This window comes from Malus domestica, chromosome 13 (assembly GCF_042453785.1).
Source record: "Malus domestica chromosome 13, GDT2T_hap1".
NCBI classification, from domain to species: Eukaryota; Viridiplantae; Streptophyta; class Magnoliopsida; order Rosales; family Rosaceae; genus Malus; species Malus domestica.
The window spans coordinates 22900652-22919379 of NC_091673.1; the positions used below are offsets into that span (position 1 = coordinate 22900652).

The 18728-nt window shown below is 39.3% G+C and overlaps 1 protein-coding gene and 2 long non-coding RNA genes across 3 annotated transcripts; all 3 read right to left on the reverse strand.

Annotated features, from left to right (window-relative positions):
• Positions 1-1585: 1585 nt before the first annotated feature.
• Positions 1586-7380, reverse strand: LOC139190487 (uncharacterized). The gene is made up of 4 exons (XR_011574718.1): positions 7269-7380; positions 2298-2532; positions 2084-2206; positions 1586-1675 (listed from the first exon to the last, which is right to left on the reverse strand). It is a non-coding gene; the product is annotated as an uncharacterized lncRNA (long non-coding RNA).
• Positions 7381-9900: 2520 nt separating this feature from the next.
• On the reverse strand, positions 9901-10711 carry LOC139190488 (uncharacterized). Its single transcript, XR_011574719.1, has 2 exons — positions 10292-10711; positions 9901-10200 (listed from the first exon to the last, which is right to left on the reverse strand). It is a non-coding gene; the product is annotated as an uncharacterized lncRNA (long non-coding RNA).
• A 6372-nt stretch (positions 10712-17083) lies between these two features.
• Positions 17084-18180, reverse strand: LOC139190875 (pentatricopeptide repeat-containing protein At3g42630-like). The gene has a single exon (XM_070811366.1). The coding sequence runs from the start codon at positions 18104-18106 to the stop codon at positions 17084-17086; it is 1023 nt and encodes a 340-aa protein (XP_070667467.1). The 5' UTR covers positions 18107-18180.
• Positions 18181-18728: the final 548 nt, after the last annotated feature.

Sequence of the window (18728 nt, forward strand, 5' to 3'; positions counted from 1 at the left end):
GAATTTGGTTATACTATCGTTCCCTCCACACATTCTTATCGCCCTGGCTCTAGAATATTTAAGAGAGAGAGAGAGAGAGAGAGAGAGTTGATGAGAATATAGCACAGCTTCAGTGCCAAGGCGTTGCCAAGGAGAGCGTATGACGGTGGTTCTCCGTCGGGGATTTGTTTCGTTCAGAGCTGGAGACATTTCTACGTACGCATGCAGGTTAGAGTTTGATGGAGAGTTGAATTAATTCACAGAAGGTGAGAAATGGGAAGAGGTCAAACACAAAAGAAGGCGGGGGAGGTGGTGGCTGTAGCAATAGACAATGACAAGGGCAGCCAACATGCTCTCAAATGGACTATTGATAGTCTTGTCACCAGAGGTCAAGCTCTCACGCTGCTCCAAGTTAGACAAAGAACCGCAATTCCCACGCAAAGTACATTCTCTCTCTCTGTATGTGTGTGTGTGTGTGTAAATGCATGAATGCATAAGATGCTGATGATGATCGTAATTTACTAATGTACGTCACCAGCCACAAAGGAGGTTGAAAAGGCTCAAGCCAAAGAGTTGTTTCAACCATTCCGCTGCTTTTGCACGAAAAAACTTGTGAGTAATGCTTCTTCCCTTCATAAAAGTGATAGTGCATTGCCTATCCCGCTCCATGAACAGTTGAGCGGAATCCCTCGTTTCGCAACGTGATTTGTAGTTGTACTGCTGATTTGATTTTTGCAACAGCTAAAATGCAATGAAGTCATGATCGAGGATAAAAACATAGCAAAAGCACTGGTAAACTATGTTGTCAATAATTCAATCGACATTTTGGTACTTGGTGCGCCGTCGAGAAGCGGCCTTCTCAGGTACTGATTTCTTCTCCAAGTTATATCTCAGTTCATATGCACCAACACTGTAAAATTCATCAGAAAAATAGTATCAAAGAGAACAAGCATCAATCGTAAAATGTATAAATCATTCATTTATTTGAATGGAACTATAACTGTAGGTAGTTAAGTATTACATCTTTAAAATCCAATGAACTAAGAAAACTTTCATACATCTGTCTCAACTAATACCAGCTTACATACGCCGAAAATTTGATGGTTTGAGAAATCATTTATTCAAGATCTGGTTCCGCACGTTGTAGTCTTACCTCAGTTTTTTCTTCTCGGAAGCCATCAATTACGCATGCATCATAATTATATCAATCTCGTCACAGATTCAAAACAACGGACGTTCCAAACAGTCTCAAAAGAGGCACCAAGTTTCTGCACTGTGTATGTCGTTGGCAAGGGAAAGATATCATATATGTGAGCTGTTACCACTTCACTGTCCCAGAAAGCTTACTTGCCTAATAAAAAACGGCACCAAGCTTCTGACACAAATGATACGCAATTCAGCCACAACCAGCAATGCAGGGGTTGGCCAGATTCGGTTTTCTTTCTTTTTTTTTTAGGTCGAAAGTTCAGATTATGTTCTAGCATCTGTTATTTCCCACCTCACGTCTGGTTTCTTGTCATTACTCAAACAAGTTTCTGTGACCAATACAGCATGGGAGAGGACGCAGTATCCACCACAAAGCCAGCAATAAGGAGCATGCCTCCAACTACAAACTTGACAGCAGAAACTAATATACCACAAATGATTATCCGAGCCAGTTCTGGTGTCCCAATATCATTCCTTCAATAATTGATACCTAATTAGTACAAGACTCCCCAGCAGGATATTATGCTCACATATATAAATGTAGAGTTGATGTTTAAATAGTCTTAAGGCTCCACAACAACAGGATGTTTTTGCCAGAAATTATACCGAGGAAATTATTTATATGTACGTATCATCAACTTCCCAACAATTTAGGCTTCTTGTGAAAGTAGAAAAGCTAACAGTTTCATCTGTTAATTTAAGAAGGTACTTTTCAAGCCAATGAAACTATAAAGAAAAAATCAATTTGTGATATTAAGGTTTCATAGCAGGTTTACGAAGCATAGAAGGGAAACTGCAGTAAACAGAAAACAAAACAGACTTGAGAGGAATTAGTTTTGACTGCAGATCAGTTTCAGCGTGAGGGAATGAGAAGGAATAGTAGTTGGATTGCTCTTACCTTTATTTCACACTCCTCGGAGTTTTCTTTGAATCTGAATGAATGTAGCATTTTCATTTTAGCTTTTGATAAGTTCATAACAATGGTAAGTCATCCATCAGCAATATCCAACTTCATCTCAGCCTGAACACGGAGATCCTACACAAGATCCATGAGACTAGGAATGCATTTTGCTTACCTAAAATGAACATAATAAGAAAGTTCAGATACGTACCCATTTCAGAATGCAGGACAATGCATATCTGAGCTGCATTTATCACTTTGTTACATACATGCACTAATTGAACCAATAGAATGCAAACTGGAACTGATAGACATAGCATTATCAGCGACAATAATCCTTTCCTAACAATCAGTCAAACATGCACAATATGCAGGTCGCTAGTCAGTAATTCCAAAAGATCTGATTCCCCCGGTATGTTTTTTTCAAATATACTGAAATTAACTTCCTATTGTTAGAGTTCTTTGAATTAGCTATGTTTCTATGGAAGTAAGAAATCTGAAAGGTTAGAGAAAGATACAATGTGAAGGAGTGCTCTGTTCTTCTCTCAAAGTCTGAGAGGTGATGTTTCATATATTTTTACTCAATACACGCACTAAGGCATATGTACATAACTACTAGCCTTAGCTGGATATCCACAACCAACAATACAATCTCAGCCTTACACTTGTCGTAATCTAAGACTAAGTGAATACACAATTCAAAACAAGGCTTATTTACTTTAACTTTACTTAGCTCACAGCTTATACACTAATACTCCCCTTTAAGCTTTGAGCTGATACAACTCCAAGCTTATCTCTGAGATAGTTGAATCTCTCTTTTGGTAAGGCCTTGGTAAAAATGTCTGCCACTTGTTCTTTGGTTGGACAGTATACCAAATAAACAATTCCCTGCTGCAAAGCATCCTTTATGAAGTGATATCTTCTGTCAATGTGCTTAGTCCTTTGGTGAAACACTGGATTTTTAGTTATTGAGATTGCAGAGGTATTGTCACACTGCAAAGGAGTTGCTTCAGCTTGTAACTCTCCAAAATCTTCAAGAACAAACCTGATCCATATAGCTTGAGATGTTGCTTCGGCAACACTAATATATTCAGCCTCTGCTGTGGATAGTGCAACACAATTTTGTTTCACAGAAGCCCATGAGAACACTCCACTGCCAAATGAAAAAGCATAGCCTGAGGTACTCTTGCTGTCATCTATTGATCCTCCCCAATCACTATCACAGAAACCAACTAAAACTGCCTTCTTGCCTTTCATATAATGCAAACCATAATCCAGTGTTCCTTTGATATATCTGAGCACTCTCTTAGCTATCCCATAGTGCTTGTTAGAAGGACCATGCATATATCTAGCTAACAAACTAGCTGCATACATCACATCTGGTCTTGTAGCAGTAAGATACAATAAACTGCCTACAAGCTTTCTGTATTTCTCTTCATCTGCTGCACCACTGCCATCTTCTTTACTCAACTTTTCAGTAGCCACAAGAGGTATAGAGACAGATTTACATTCTTTCAATCCAAACTTATCCAACAGAGAAGATGCATACTTCTTTTGATGAATGAAGATGCTAGATTCTGTTTGAATTACCCTCATCCCCAGAAAATGGTGAAGAAGACCCAAGTCTGACATCTCATACTTCTCCTTCATATCTTCTTTGAACTCATCCAGCATGTCTTGATTGTTTCCAGTATACACAATATCATCCACATATATGGAGACTATTAGTATATCCTTTTCTCCCCTTGTCTTAGTGTAGAGAGTTGCTTCACTTAAGCTTTTCTCAAACCCACACTTAGCAAAATAGCTGTCAATCTCTCCATACCAGGCCCTAGGCGCATGTTTCAAGCCATAAAGAGCCTTGTGCAATTTGTAAACTTTGACTTCCTTGCCATTAATCACAAACCCTTCAGGTTGATCAACATATACTTCTTCCTGCAATATTCCATTTAAGAAAGCAGACTTAACATCTAATTGAAATATCTTCCAACTTCTGTGTGCAGCAAGTGCAATCAGTGTTCTGATGGTGTCCAATCTGGCAACTGGAGCAAAAGTCTCATTGTAATCGAGTCCTGGTTTCTGCACATATCCTTTAGCAACTAGTCTTGCCTTGTTCTTTTGTACTGAGCCATCCAAATTCAGTTTGGTTTTGAACACCCATTTCACACCAATAACTTGCTTATCACTTGGTCTGTCTACAAGCTTCCAAGTCTCATTTTTCTCAATCATGGATAGTTCTTCTTTCATAGCTTTTATCCAAGCTTTATCTTGTGCAGCTTCCTCATACTTCTCTGGCTCCACAATACAAAGATTGCATTGTGCTAGGATATCATTGATATTTCTCCATTTAACTGGTGTATGATCATAAGGACTAGTGATCTCAACAGTTTCAGAGACATCTCTATCTTGTTCTTCGATTTGATTACTATTTTCTACTTCTGTCACTTCTTGTATACTGAAATCACTCACAGTCCTATACTGATCTTGGATGTCAGTTATTGCAATAGACTTCTCTGAATTCTGCTTCCAATTCCAAGATATAGTTTCATCAAAGACCACATCCCTTGATTGGATTAACTTCCTTGAACATGGATCAAATACTCTGTACCCTTTCTCACAAGTTGCATAACCCACAAACACACCTTTGACAGACTTTGCATCTAGCTTTTGTCTTCTTTCTGCTGGTACATGAACATAACAGAGTGATCCAAACACCTTTAAGTGACCAATTCCTGGTTTTCCCCCATTATAGGCTTCAAAATGAGTCATATTATCAAGAGCTTTTGTAGGTGATCTGTTTAGAATATAAACAGCTGTATGTACAGCTTCTGCCCACAAAAAGTATGGCATGCTTTTATCATGAAGCATTGCCTTAGCCATCTCTACAACTGTTCTATTCTTTCTCTCCACTACTCCATTTTGCTGTGGAGTATAAGCAATGGATAACTGTCTTTGTATGCCTTCAGATTCCAACAACTTGCTGAATTCAGTTGAGAGAAATTCTCCCCCCCTGTCACTCCTTAGGCATTTCACTTTAAATCCACATTGTAACTCCACCATTGCTTTGAACTTTCTGAAACAGATTAGTGCCTCAGACTTATGTCGTAGGAAATAAACCTATGACATTCTTGTGTGATCATCAATAAACAACATGAAATATTTATTCCCAGCAATAGATTCAGTGTTCATGGGACCACACAAATCTGTGTGTATCAATTCTAGAGGATTCTTAGCTCTCCAAGCTTGTCCTTTTGGAAACCAATCTCTGTGTTGTTTTCCCATTTGACAACCTACACACACACCATCAACATCTTCAAGGTGTGGAAGACCATGCACCATTTCTTTTTCTCTAAGCTGCTTGAGGCTTCTAAGATTTAGGTGTCCTAGTCTCTTATGCCAAGTCTATGTACATTCAGTTACACTAGCCTTCAATGCAACTTGATCAGTTTGCATTAAAGACAAAGGGTATCACCTATTACTTCTCATCTTAACCTTGATAACCAGACAATCAAGTGAAGGACCATCAAATATACAACACTCTCTTCCACCAAATAGCAAATAATATCCATGTTCGTCCATCTGTCCCACACTCAACAGATTTTCCTTCAAACCAGGTAGAAACATGACTTCCTTGATGCATTTACTACCAGAATTTGTATCAATCACAAGTGAACCTATTCCAGCAACATCTACCAGATTTCCAGTGGGCATTTGTACTTTTCTAGTGACATTTGTTCTTACATCCATAAGTAGCTCAGCATTTCTAGTCATGTGGTTACTACAACCACTATCAATGTACCAGTTTTCATTCACCTTGACTTCAGTAATTGCACTGTTAGCATAAAACAGATTGCCTGTCACTTCTGAATAACCTTGCCTGTTGTGCATTCTCTAGCCTAATGCCCAAACCTATCACAGTTATGACATTTGGATTGCCCCTTGTATCGACATTCTCCAAAGTGAAACTTAGAGCACACTTTACACTGTGGTTTAACTGTATCTTGCTTCATGAATCCTGAAGAAGATGAATTCTATGCAGAATTAGTAAATGATCTCTGTTGGAACTTAGGCTTAGACTCCCATTTCTTGCCTTTAGAATTCCAGTTTTTCTGAGATCTGGATGAACCAGAATATGCACTACTCCTGTTTTGTTCCTTTGGATTCACCGAAAGTGAAGAGAATGCTTTCTCAGTTGCATCAACAATATGTAAATCAAACCGTTGTTCTTGGCTTTTCAAAATTGCTAGAACGTCCTGCAATTCTACAGTCTCCAAGCATTTTGTATTTTCAATGACTAGACATATGGGATCATATGGTTTACTAAGACTAATCAGAACTTTCTGTACAAGCCTTTCATTGGACAGAATCTCACCAAATGTTTTCATCTGATTAATCAATTCATTTAGCCTAGTAAGATATAACAGATCCCATGCCATTTTCGCAGAATCTGCATTAGCTATCCGAGGAAATATCTGATCTGAGACTGCATTCTGAATAATACCCAGAGCTTTTGCATCTTGCATATATGCTGCGACCATTTTCTCATCGTCTTCTTCTTCCTCTGAGCTTCCTTCAGCCTTCTTCTTCTTCTTTGTTTCTGAGATCGTAATCCCTTTTTCAACTAATTTCCATAGCCCGTGAGATTTGAAGATCGTCACCATCTTGATTCTCCAGAACTTGTAGTTCTCACAGGAGAAGATCGGAGTTCTCACCTCAGAACTTCCAGATCCAGCCATCTCTTAGCTTAGATGAGACGAACACAAACCGAAATCGGATTATACGGTCTTCGCCTGAATCGAAACGAGCTCGAGTGTAGCTCGATTGCTTCACAGTTTACTCCCAGATCTCAAATGATCGAACAAGGCTCTGAGGCCATGTTAGAGTTCTTTGAATTAGCTATGTTTCTATGGAAGTAAGAAATCTGAAAGGTTAGAGAAAGATACAATGTGAAGGAGTGCTCTGTTCTTCTCTCAAAGTCTGAGAGGTGATGTTTCATATATTTTTTTACTCAATACACGCACTAAGGCATATGTACATAACTACTAGCCTTAGCTGGATATCCATAACCAACAATACAATCTCAGCCTTACACTTGTCATAATCTAAGACTAAGTGAATACACAATTCAAAACAAGGCTTATTTACTTTAACTTTACTTAGCTCACAGCTTATACACTAATACCTATAAGTCCATTCCCTTTGCCTCTGGAACTCCAAAAATGCCTCTGAGCTTGCATGAAAGTCTCATTTTCCCAAAACTTCAAACACAAATGGATCCGTTAATACCAATGGGGCTGCCATTTACAACCTGTTTTGATTTGAATTTCCAACACACCTCCTCAAATCAAAACGCCTTCATTCCTAGGCGGGACTTGCATTGGAAGCAACTGCGGCAACAAGCCTCAAGAGGCAACAATTTTGGCCGCTGACTAAGCAGTTGAGATGTTTTCTTAGATTAAGCTGCAACCATCCGTAAATGCAGGTTTCACATCCAACAATGCTCATTTCATATCTTAGTTGCTGTTTTATTTATGATTTCTCTTGCTTTTCTCTAATTTTTAGTTAACCTAGCTTGTTTCAACAAGATTTAGAACGGCCTTCTATTTGTTTTAATTTGTTTAAATTTTCGTGAAGGCTAGCTACTAGATGGCCACCTCTTTAACATATATATAGTCGTTTGTATATGTATATATATGTACATCTATATATATGTGTGTGTGTGTGTGTGGGGTTCCGATTCGCTAACTTTTCTTTTGGAGACAAACGACTCAGACTCGTCTAGATTTTTTGGGGGCATGTAAATTTTGCTAATTTAGGAATAACAATTAGGTGGAAGTTACAACTGCATGCTCCAATGCAACAAAGGAGTATTTGGGGAGGCACAAAGACAAGATGGTTAGGGAATTTGGTTATACTATCGTTCCCTCCACACATTCTTATCTCCCTGGCTCTAGAATATTTAAGAGAGAGAGAGAGAGAGAGAGAGTTGATGAGAATATAGCACAGCTTCAGTGCCAAGGCGTTGCCAAGGAGAGCGTATGACGGTGGTTCTCCGTCGGGGATTTGTTTCGTTCAGAGCTGGAGACATTTCTACGTACGCATGCAGGTTAGAGTTTGATGGAGAGTTGAATTAATTCACAGAAGGTGAGAAATGGGAAGAGGTCAAACACAAAAGAAGGCGGGGGAGGTGGTGGCTGTAGCAATAGACAATGACAAGGGCAGCCAACATGCTCTCAAATGGACTATTGATAGTCTTGTCACCAGAGGTCAAGCTCTCACGCTGCTCCAAGTTAGAAAAAGAACCGCAATTCCCACGCAAAGTACATTCTCTCTCTCTGTATGTGTGTGTGTGTGTAAATGCATGAATGCATAAGATGCTGATGATGATCGTAATTTACTAATGTACGTCACCAGCCACAAAGGAGGTTGAAAAGGCTCAAGCCAAAGAGTTGTTTCAACCATTCCGCTGCTTTTGCACGAAAAAACTTGTGAGTAATGCTTCTTCCCTTCATAAAAGTGATAGTGCATTGCCTATCCCGCTCCATGAACAGTTGAGCGGAATCCCTCGTTTCGCAACGTGATTTGTAGTTGTACTGCTGATTTGATTTTTGCAACAGCTAAAATGCAATGAAGTCATGATCGAGGATAAAAACATAGCAAAAGCACTGGTAAACTATGTTGTCAATAATTCAATCGACATTTTGGTACTTGGTGCGCCGTCGAGAAGCGGCCTTCTCAGGTACTGATTTCTTCTCCAAGTTATATCTCAGTTCATATGCACCAACACTGTACAATTCATCAGAAAAATAGTATCAAAGAGAACAAGCATCAATCGTAAAATGTATAAATCATTCATTTATTGGAATGGAACTATAACTGTAGGTAGTTAAGTATTACATCTTTAAAATCCAATGAACTAAGAAAACTTTCATACATCTGTCTCAACTAATACCAGCTTACATACGCCGAAAATTTGATGGTTTGAGAAATCATTTATTCAAGATCTGGTTCCGCACGTTGTAGTCTTACCTCAGTTTTTTCTTCTCGGAAGCCATCAATTACGCATGCATCATAATTATATCAATCTCGTCACAGATTCAAAACAACGGACGTTCCAAACAGTCTCAAAAGAGGCACCGAGTTTCTGCACTGTGTATGTCGTTGGCAAGGGAAAGATATCATATATGCGAGCTGTTACCACTTCACTGTCCCAGAAAGCTTACTTGCCTAATCAAAAACGGCACCAAACAAACAAAGCTTCTGACACAAATGATACGCAATTCAGCCACAACCAGCAATGCAGAGGTTGGCCAGATTCGGTTTTTTCTTTCTTTTTTTTTTAGGTCGAAAGTTCAGATTATGTTCTAGCATCTGTTATTTCCCACCTCACGTCTGGTTTCTTGTCATTACTCAAACAAGTTTCTGTGACCAATACAGCATGGGAGAGGACGCAGTATCCACCACAAAGCCAGCAATAAGGAGCATGCCTCCAACTACAAACTTGACAGCAGAAACTAATATACCACAAATGATTATCCGAGCCAGTTCTGGTGTCCCAATATCATTCCTTCAATAATTGATACCTAATTAGTACAAGACTCCCCAGCAGGATATTATGCTCACATATATAAATGTAGAGTTGATGTTTAAATAGTCTTAAGGCTCCACAACAACAGGATGTTTTTGCCAGAAATTATACCGAGGAAATTATTTATATGTACGTATCATCAACTTCCCAACAATTTAGGCTTCTTGTGAAAGTAGAAAAGCTAACAGTTTCATCTGTTAATTTAAGAAGGTACTTTTCAAGCCAATGAAACTATAAAGAAAAAATCAATTTGTGATATTAAGGTTTCATAGCAGGTTTATGAAGCATAGAAGGGAAACTGCAGTAAACAGAAAACAAAACAGACTTGAGAGGAATTAGTTTTGACTGCAGATCAGTTTCAGCGTGAGGGAATGAGAAGGAATAGTAGTTGGATTGCTCTTACCTTTATTTCACACTCCTCGGAGTTTTCTTTCAGTCTGAATGAATGTAGCATTTTCATTTTAGCTTTTGATAAGTTCATAACAATGGTAAGTCATCCATCAGCAATATCCAACTTCATCTCAGCCTGAACACGGAGATCCTACACAAGATCCATGAGACTAGGAATGCATTTTGCTTACCTAAAATGAACATAATAAGAAAGTTCAGATACGTACCCATTCCAGAATGCAGGACAATGCATATCTGAGCTGCATTTATCACTTTGTTACATACATGCACTAATTGAACCAATAGAATGCAAACTGGAACTGATAGACATAGCATTATCAGCGACAATAATCCTTTCCTAACAATCAGTCAAACATGCACAATATGCAGGTCGCTAGTCAGTAATTCCAAAAGATCTGATTCCCCCGGTATGTTTTTTTTCAAATATACTGAAATTAACTTCCTATAAGTCCATTCCCTTTGCCTCTGGAACTCCAAAAATGCCTCTGAGCTAGCATGAAAGTCTCCTTTTCCCAAAACTTCAAACACAAATGGATCCGTTAATACCAATGGGGAATCATCCAGATTCATTTTATTGAGGGAAAAATACAAATTCCGTCCTAGTCTTCTATCCAAGTATGCATCAACAACACAGCCGCAATGTTGAATGGTAATCTTGCTTCTAGAAAAGTAGCCGGTGCATGCATTGAAAATGCTAGACAATTCTAGCATGAGAATGGCATGTGTTCATTGTGTCCATAAGCAAAGTCCATGGTGGTGGGCTACTTTAGTAGAGTCATGAATAATGGCTAGGATGATTTCACACTTGGTATTCACACTTGGTATGGTTGGTTATACTTGCCTATAAATAGAGTATGTTGTTATGTTTAAGTATTGAAGTAAGAAAAGAGAAAGAAGAAGTAAGAGAGACAAGAAGGCTCTCTCCCTAAAAAAAAGGGAATTAGTAGAAGAAGCATCCATAGCTTCTTAGAGTGTTTGAGTGATTCCTCTTGTATTAGTTTGTGTGAGAATATAAGTTTTTTGTGTGTTATACCTTGAGTGTTCTTTTTCTCTTGCCTATCAATTTCCGCTGCGTTACATTCTTCTTTGGAGATAAACATCTCCAAAGTAGTGAAGTCTCTTTAAACCCCAACACGCAAGTCACAAGATCAGGAACAACTTTCTCATGTGTCATGTGTTCAAGGCTAAGATGGAGAGCCCACAGTAGAGACATCTTTGAAAAGGCCAGAGCACGGATATTAAATGTAGTAAGATCGGGGCGGAAACCAGCTTCCACCATTCTCAAAAATTCTCTTTGTAAGCTTTTCATCTTAAAATTCGCAGCATATGATAACAACAAAAGGTTCCACAGAAGATTTCCCAAGTTTCTTCTACCTAGACCTTGTTGGTATTGAAAAGTTTACTAACTCAATACCAAAATATGTGGGTGATAAGTTTACAAACTCTATCACACCTCTCACTTTGCACTCTCAATAAAATTGGACAAAGAAATAGAGAAAGGAGGGAAGCTACAAGCTTTGGCAAACAATGCACTTTGATGTATTTAAAAGAGTTTACAAACACACTTCTGAAAATGGAATAACAAATCAGTTCATGTTTCTAAAACCTTACGGGCTGCTTATTTATACAAGCAGAAAATGAAGACCACTCAAGTGCTTTTAATAAAGTAAACACAACAACACACACAAACAGCTCATATGAACTTTGGACAGTCTAGCACACATATGCAGCTATCTTTCCAGCTTGCAATCAACATAGTTTCGGCTAGCACACCACATGGCAGCACACAGCTGCTGTCTTTCAACACACTTTCAGCTGCCACATGGAGAAAACTTTAGTCTTTGCAGTTGCAGCAAGTGTGATTACAACCTGTAAAGAAACTAACAGCTAGGAGCTGCCATTTACAACCTGTTTTGATTTGAATTTCCAACACACCTCCTCAAATCAAAACGCCTTCATTCCTAGCATTTCACGTAGCAGCCGGAATGATTCAACTGGTAGTGGCTTAGTGAAGATGTCTGCCACTTGTTCCTTCGTGTGACAATAGACAAGTTCGATTGTCTTTTGCTTTACATGGTCCCTTAGAAAATGGAACCTGGTATCAATGTGCTTTCTCCTTCCATGTTGAACAGGATTCTTTGCAAGCTTGATTGCAGACATGTTATCCACATGAATCACAGTCGATTCCACTTGTGGATGACACACTGACTTCAATAGATTTCTTAACCAAATTGCCTCACACACAGTTGAGGCTACAACAACATACTCGGCTTCACATGATGACAAAGCAATAATTGATTGCTTCTTTGAAGTCCATGAGAAAGTTGTTGATCCTAGAAAAAACACATAGCCAGTTGTGCTTTTCCTTTCATCTTGGTCACCTCCCCAGTCACTATCTGAATAACCAAATAATTTTGCATCTTCACCATAATTATAAAACAGACCATAGTTTAGAGTACCTCTTATGTACCTCAAGATTCTCTTGACAGCCAGCCAATGAGACTCCCTTGGTGTTTCCATGTACCGACTCACGAGTCCAACTCCATAAACTATATCAGGTCTTGTGATTGTAAGGTACCTTAGACTTCCAACCAAGCTTTTGTACACGGTTGAGTTTACAAACTCACCTTCTCCTTCCTCAAACAGCTTCAATCCAGTTGCAACTGGAGTGTTGACAATATTGCACTTATCCATATTGAATTTCTCCAATATATCTCTCATGTACTTTTGTTGAAAGATGTAGATACTGTCACTTTCTTGCTTCACCTCTATGCCAAGAAAGTATGACATTAATCCATTGTCAGTCATCTCAAATTCACTGAACATGGATTACTTGAACTCACAGAACATTGCTTCATTGTTTCCTATAAACAACAAGTCATCTACATAGAGACAAATAATTAAGAACTCCCCTTTTACACCATTCTTCATGTAAACTGAATGCTCGTATGGACATTTCTGAAATCCATTTTGGTGAAGGTAGTTGTCAATCCTTGAGTTCCAAGCTCGTGGTGCTTGCTTAAGGCCATACAAAGCCTTCTTCAAACGATACACCTTATCTTATTTTCCTTGTACTTGAAAGCCTTCTGGTCGTTCCACGTACACTTCTTCCTCAAGAACTCCATTAAGGAAGGCTGACTTGACATCTAGTTGATAAATTTTCCATTTATGATGAGCGGCAAGAGAGATTAGCAATCTTACCGTGTCAAGTCTTGCAACTGGAGCATAGACTTCATCATAGTCCACTCCGTACTTCTGTTTGTAGCCCTTTGCTACAAGCCTTGATTTGTATCGATCCACACTCTCATCTGCAGTGCGTTTGATCTTGTAAACCCACTTGACACCAATAGCCTTCTGATTTGGTGGGAGCTTTGTCAACTCCCAAGTGTCATTCTTCTCGATAGCATGGATTTCTTCCTCCATGGCTATTTTCCAACGATCTTCTTCCACAGCTTCATTGAATGAGAGAGGCTCGTGGTCTGCATACAAGCAGAAAAGGTTGGTTTCTTCTTCTTCTTCTTGGCCATATATCTCGGTAAGACTTCTTAGCCTCACTGGAGTTGAGGAACTACTTTCTTCATTAGATGTAGGACCACTCCTTGCAGTTCTGTGCAATGGAGTTGTTGTGGTTGTTTGAGCAGGTTGTTGCTCAACAGGTGGTACAACTTCTAGTTCTTCAAAATCAATGGAGAGGATCTTCCCTTTATTGACTTCTTTGTTGTTCCTCTTCCATGCTTCTTCCTCACTGAAGATGACATCTCTACTAACCACTATTTTGCCAGTTAGTGGGTTGTAGAGCTTGTATGCCTTGGACTCTTCACTATAGCCCACAAACACACACTTTTCACCTCGATCATCGAGCTTTCTCCTCTTAGCTTCTGGAACCTGAGCATATGCAACACACCCAAAAACTCTTAAGTGTGCAACCTTCGGCTTATATCCACTCCAAGCCTCTTGTGGTGTCATCTTCTTAACACTCTTTGTTGGACATTGATTCAACAAATAAATCGAACAAGCTACAACTTCTGCCCACAATTCTTTTCCTTAAGCATGGATCTTGTCATGTCAAGGATGGTTCGATTCTTTCTTTCGGCTATCCCATTTTGCTGTGGTGTATAGGCAGCAGTCAGTTGATGCCTAATTCCTTACTCCTTGCAGTATGCTTGGAAAGCATTGGAGGCGTACTCTCCACCTCTATCTGATCTCACAGTCACAAGCTTGTGGTTGCTTTCAGCCTCTGTGAGTGCCTTGAACTCCTTGAAGATTTTTAGGGCAGCCGACTTCTCCTTGAGAAAATAAACCCAAGTTTTCCTACTGAAATCATCAATGAAAGTAATAAAATACCTATTACCTCCATAAGACATAGGATCCAATGGACCACATATATCCTTGTGTACCATCTGCAGTGGTGCCTTTGCTCTCCATGTATCACCAACAGGGAATGATAGTCGTGCTTGCTTGCCAAGCACACAACCTTCACATACTTGGCGTGTGGCTTCAATCTGGGGTAGACCACGAACCATTCCTCCACTTGACAGCAACTTTAGGCCATTGAAATGAAGATGGCCATATCGAAGATGCCATTTCCATGACTCATCTTCCATTACACCAATGTTGCAACTCCCAATCTTTGTGTTCAACTTCAACGGGAACATTCGGTTTTTTGACATTTGAACACGTGCAATAAGCTTTCTCCTTGCATTCCTGAGAGTGAGAAACATATCCTCCATATGTATAACATACCCTTTCTGGAGCAGTTGACCAATGCTCAGAATGTTGCTCTTCATACCTGGTATGTAGTAGGTATCGGAGATGTATTCTTCTTTACCATCCTTTTGGATGATTTTGATCTTTCCTTTGCCTTCAACTGGCAACTTTGAGGAGTCACCAAGACTCACAGATCCATAAGGCCCATCTTTGAGTTCGGCAAAAAACTCTTTCTTTCCACACATGTGGTTGCTTGCACCAGAGTCTAAATACCAAACATCTTGTTGGCTACTGATATCATGGTGTGCTAGTAAGACTGTAAGTTCCTTACCAGCATTTCCATTTGATTCTGCCATGTTGACATGCTCACCATTTTTATATGAACATTCATTTGCATAATGTCCATATTGCTTGCAAGTGTGACATTGGATATGCGCCTTTCCTCGGGTAGATCTCCACTCTTGAGATTGACCTCGGTTTTGTTCATAGCCTCGACCTCTTCCTCGGGCTCGTCCTCGGCTACGGTTGGATGAACTCCCACGACGTGAGTGCCCACGACCTTTATTTGGTTTGTCAATATTCAACTTTGACTCCAAAGCTTGCTCTAGCGTTGTGGGGCTTGCATTCTTCTGAATGCGTTGCTCGTGAACTAGGAGGGATCCTAGTAGCTCCTCTGCGCTCATCGCCTCCAAATCCTTGGATTCCTCAATGGCAGTCACCACATGCTCAAACTTAGATGTGAGTGACCGGAGTATCTTCTCCACAACTCGTACTTCATCGAGTCTCTCCCCATTTCTCCTCATCTGATTTACTATCACAATGAGCCTTGAGTGATAGTCGGAGATGCTCTCCCCTTCATTCATGTGAGCAGTTTCAAAATCTACTCGAAGTGACTGTAATCTCACTTTCTTGACTCGATCTACTCCTTTGTAGATTGTACTGAGTGTGTCCCATACTTGCTAGCTCATTGTTGCTTCTGCAACCTTCTCGAACGTTGAATCTTCTAATCCTTGATAGAGAAGATACAACACCTTCTAGTCCTTCTTCCGTAAATCCCTGAGAGTGTTCCTTTGATCTGCAGTATATGTGGCTTCTTGCTCGGTAGTAGGTACAACATACCCACTACTGACAACTTCCCATAGCTCTTGTGATCCAAACAATGCTTTGAATTGGAGGCACCATCTTTCATAATTTTCTTTCTTCAATGTGGGAACTTAGAGTTGCACTAAGTTGGATGCCATAACTGCTGCACCTGCCAGAATGGTATTCTGGCTCTGATACCAATTGTTGGTATTGAAAAGTTTACTAACTCAATACCAAAATATGTGGGTGATAAGTTTACAAACTCTATCACACCTCTCACTTTGCACTCTCAATAAAATTGGACAAAGAAATAGAGAAATGAGGGAAGCTACAAGCTTTGGCAAACAATGCACTTTGATGTATTTAAAAGAGTTTACAAACACACTTCTGAAAATGGAATAACAAATCAGATTCATGTTTCTAAAACCTTACGGGCTGCTTATTTATACAAGCAGAAAATGAAGACCACTCAAGTGCTTTTAATAAACTAAACACAACAACACACACAAGCAGCTCATATGAACTTTGGACAGTCTAGCACACATATGCAGCTATCTTTCCAGCTTGCAATCAACATAGTTTCGGCTAGCACACCACATGGCAGCACACAGCTGCTGTCTTTCAACACACTTTCAGCTGCCACATGGAACTATAAAAAAAAAATCAATTTGTGATATTAAGGTCTCATAGCAGGTTTATGAAGCATATAAAGGAAACTGCAGTAAACAGAAAACAGACTTGAGAGGAATTAGTTTTGACTGCAGATCAGTTTCAGCATGTGGGATTCAGAAGGAATAGTAGTTGGACGGCTCTTACCTTTATTTCACACTCCTCGGAGTTTTCTTTGAATCTGAATGAATGTAGCATTTTCATTTTAGCTTTTGATAAGTTCATAACATTGGTAAGTCATCCATCAGCAATATCCAACTTCATCTCAGCCTGAACACGGAGATCCTACACAAGATCCATGAGTCTAGGAATGCATTTTGCTTACCTAAAATGAACATAATAAGAAAGTTCAGATACGTACCCATTCCAGAATGCAGGACAATGCATATCTGAGCTGCATTTATCATTTTGTTACATACATGCACTAATTGAACCAATAGAATGCAAACTGGAACTGATAGACATTGCATTATCAGCGACAATAATCCTTTCCTTACAATCAGTCAAACATGCACAATATGCAGGTCGCTAGTCAGTAATTAAAGATCTGATTCCCCCGGTATGTTTTTTTTCAAATATACTGAAATTAACTTCCTATAAGTCCATTCCCCTTGCCTCTGGAACTCCAAAAATGCCTCTGAGCTTGCATGAAAGTCTCCTTTTCCCAAAACTTCAAACACAAATGGATCCGTTAATACCAACGGGGAATCATCCAGATTCATTTTATTGAGGGCAAAATACAAATTCCGTCCTAGTCTTCCATCCAAGTATGCATCAACAACACAGCCGCAAGTCACAAGATTGGGAACAACTTTCTCATGTTTCATGTGTTCAAGGCTAAGATGGAGATCCCACAGTAGAGACATCTTTGAAAAGGCTAGAGCATGGATATTAAACGTAGTAAGATCAGGGCGGAAACCAGCTTCCACCATTCTCAAAAATTCTCTTTGTAAGCTTTTCATCTTAAAATTCACAGCATATGATAACAACAAAAGGTTCCACAGAAGATTTCCCAAGTTTCTTCTACCTAGACCTACATCCTTCAGGAACTCAGCTATTTCATAAAACTTGCTGCGCTTCAGATTCGCAAATGACATTGCCCAGATTCCCTCTTCCTCTATCAGAAACCTAGACCTTTTAAGGCGGCCATAAGCGGTCTCCATCTCAGTAAGGGAACCAAAAATGCTATAGTATCTGATAAAGGCATTTCCAGTGGCAGAGTCCACCGGGAAACCCATTGAAATCATTTCTTTCAATGCACCTTCCATCAATTCAAACTGGCCTCCCTTCCCAAAACAAGAGATATCCAGCGAGTAAACCTCCGGAAACAAACTCAAATACCTAGCCCTCATCTGGCCCAAAATTTCATTCACTTTTTCAAAACATCCCGCATTTCCATAAACATCAAATAACTGCGAAACAACCTGAATACTAGGCACAAAAGAAGTATATAACAGGTCGTTCCACACTGCTTCCGCTTGAGGAAAAAGGCCATTGTTGGCATGGAATAGCATCAAAGCAGATAGGGTGGAGTTGCTGGGCAAAAGACCATCCGATTTCATTTCGAGTAAAAGCTCCTGAGCTACATGAGGCAACTTTTGTCTACTTAAACTCCGAATTATCCGCACGCAATCTACATAAGTAGCTTGGCTGATGCGAATAATATAAGCACACAAATTAAACCCTCTTTTTGACAATTGTAGTATAGATGTAAGTGGGGTATCGTTCTAAACCGGGGATTAGGAGGGCTTGCTAAAACCTCTAAACTGACTCAAAAACAAAAAGAAACAAAGTTAAAAATGTAAACCAAAGACTTTTAAAACAAGAAAGTAAAAGGGGGATTTGGGTTTGGTGAAGTTGAAAGTAAAACAAATAAACTAAAACTTAAATAGATTTTTAAGTAGGCAGATTATAAAACGAATTTGAGAAATAAGATGATGGATGGATTAGTTAGAGGTCCGTTCTTCACACATGACACACTTGTACATGAATCGATTTCTAATTGCTTTTCAATAAACTATGATGCTCAACACCCTAGATTGACCGTGATGCACAAATTAACCCTCAGATTTTCCTTTACTTATTGAATTGGATGAATGCATGCGACAATCCAAATTATTCTCTAAAAGTCCCCTATATGAATGCATAATAGAGATACAATCGGAGATCATTACGTTCAATGAA

Coding starts and splice junctions, on each gene's coding strand:
- LOC139190875 (XM_070811366.1), bottom strand. CDS start 18,106: ATGAAATCGGATGGTCTTTTGCCCAGCAACTCCACCCTATCTGCTTTG.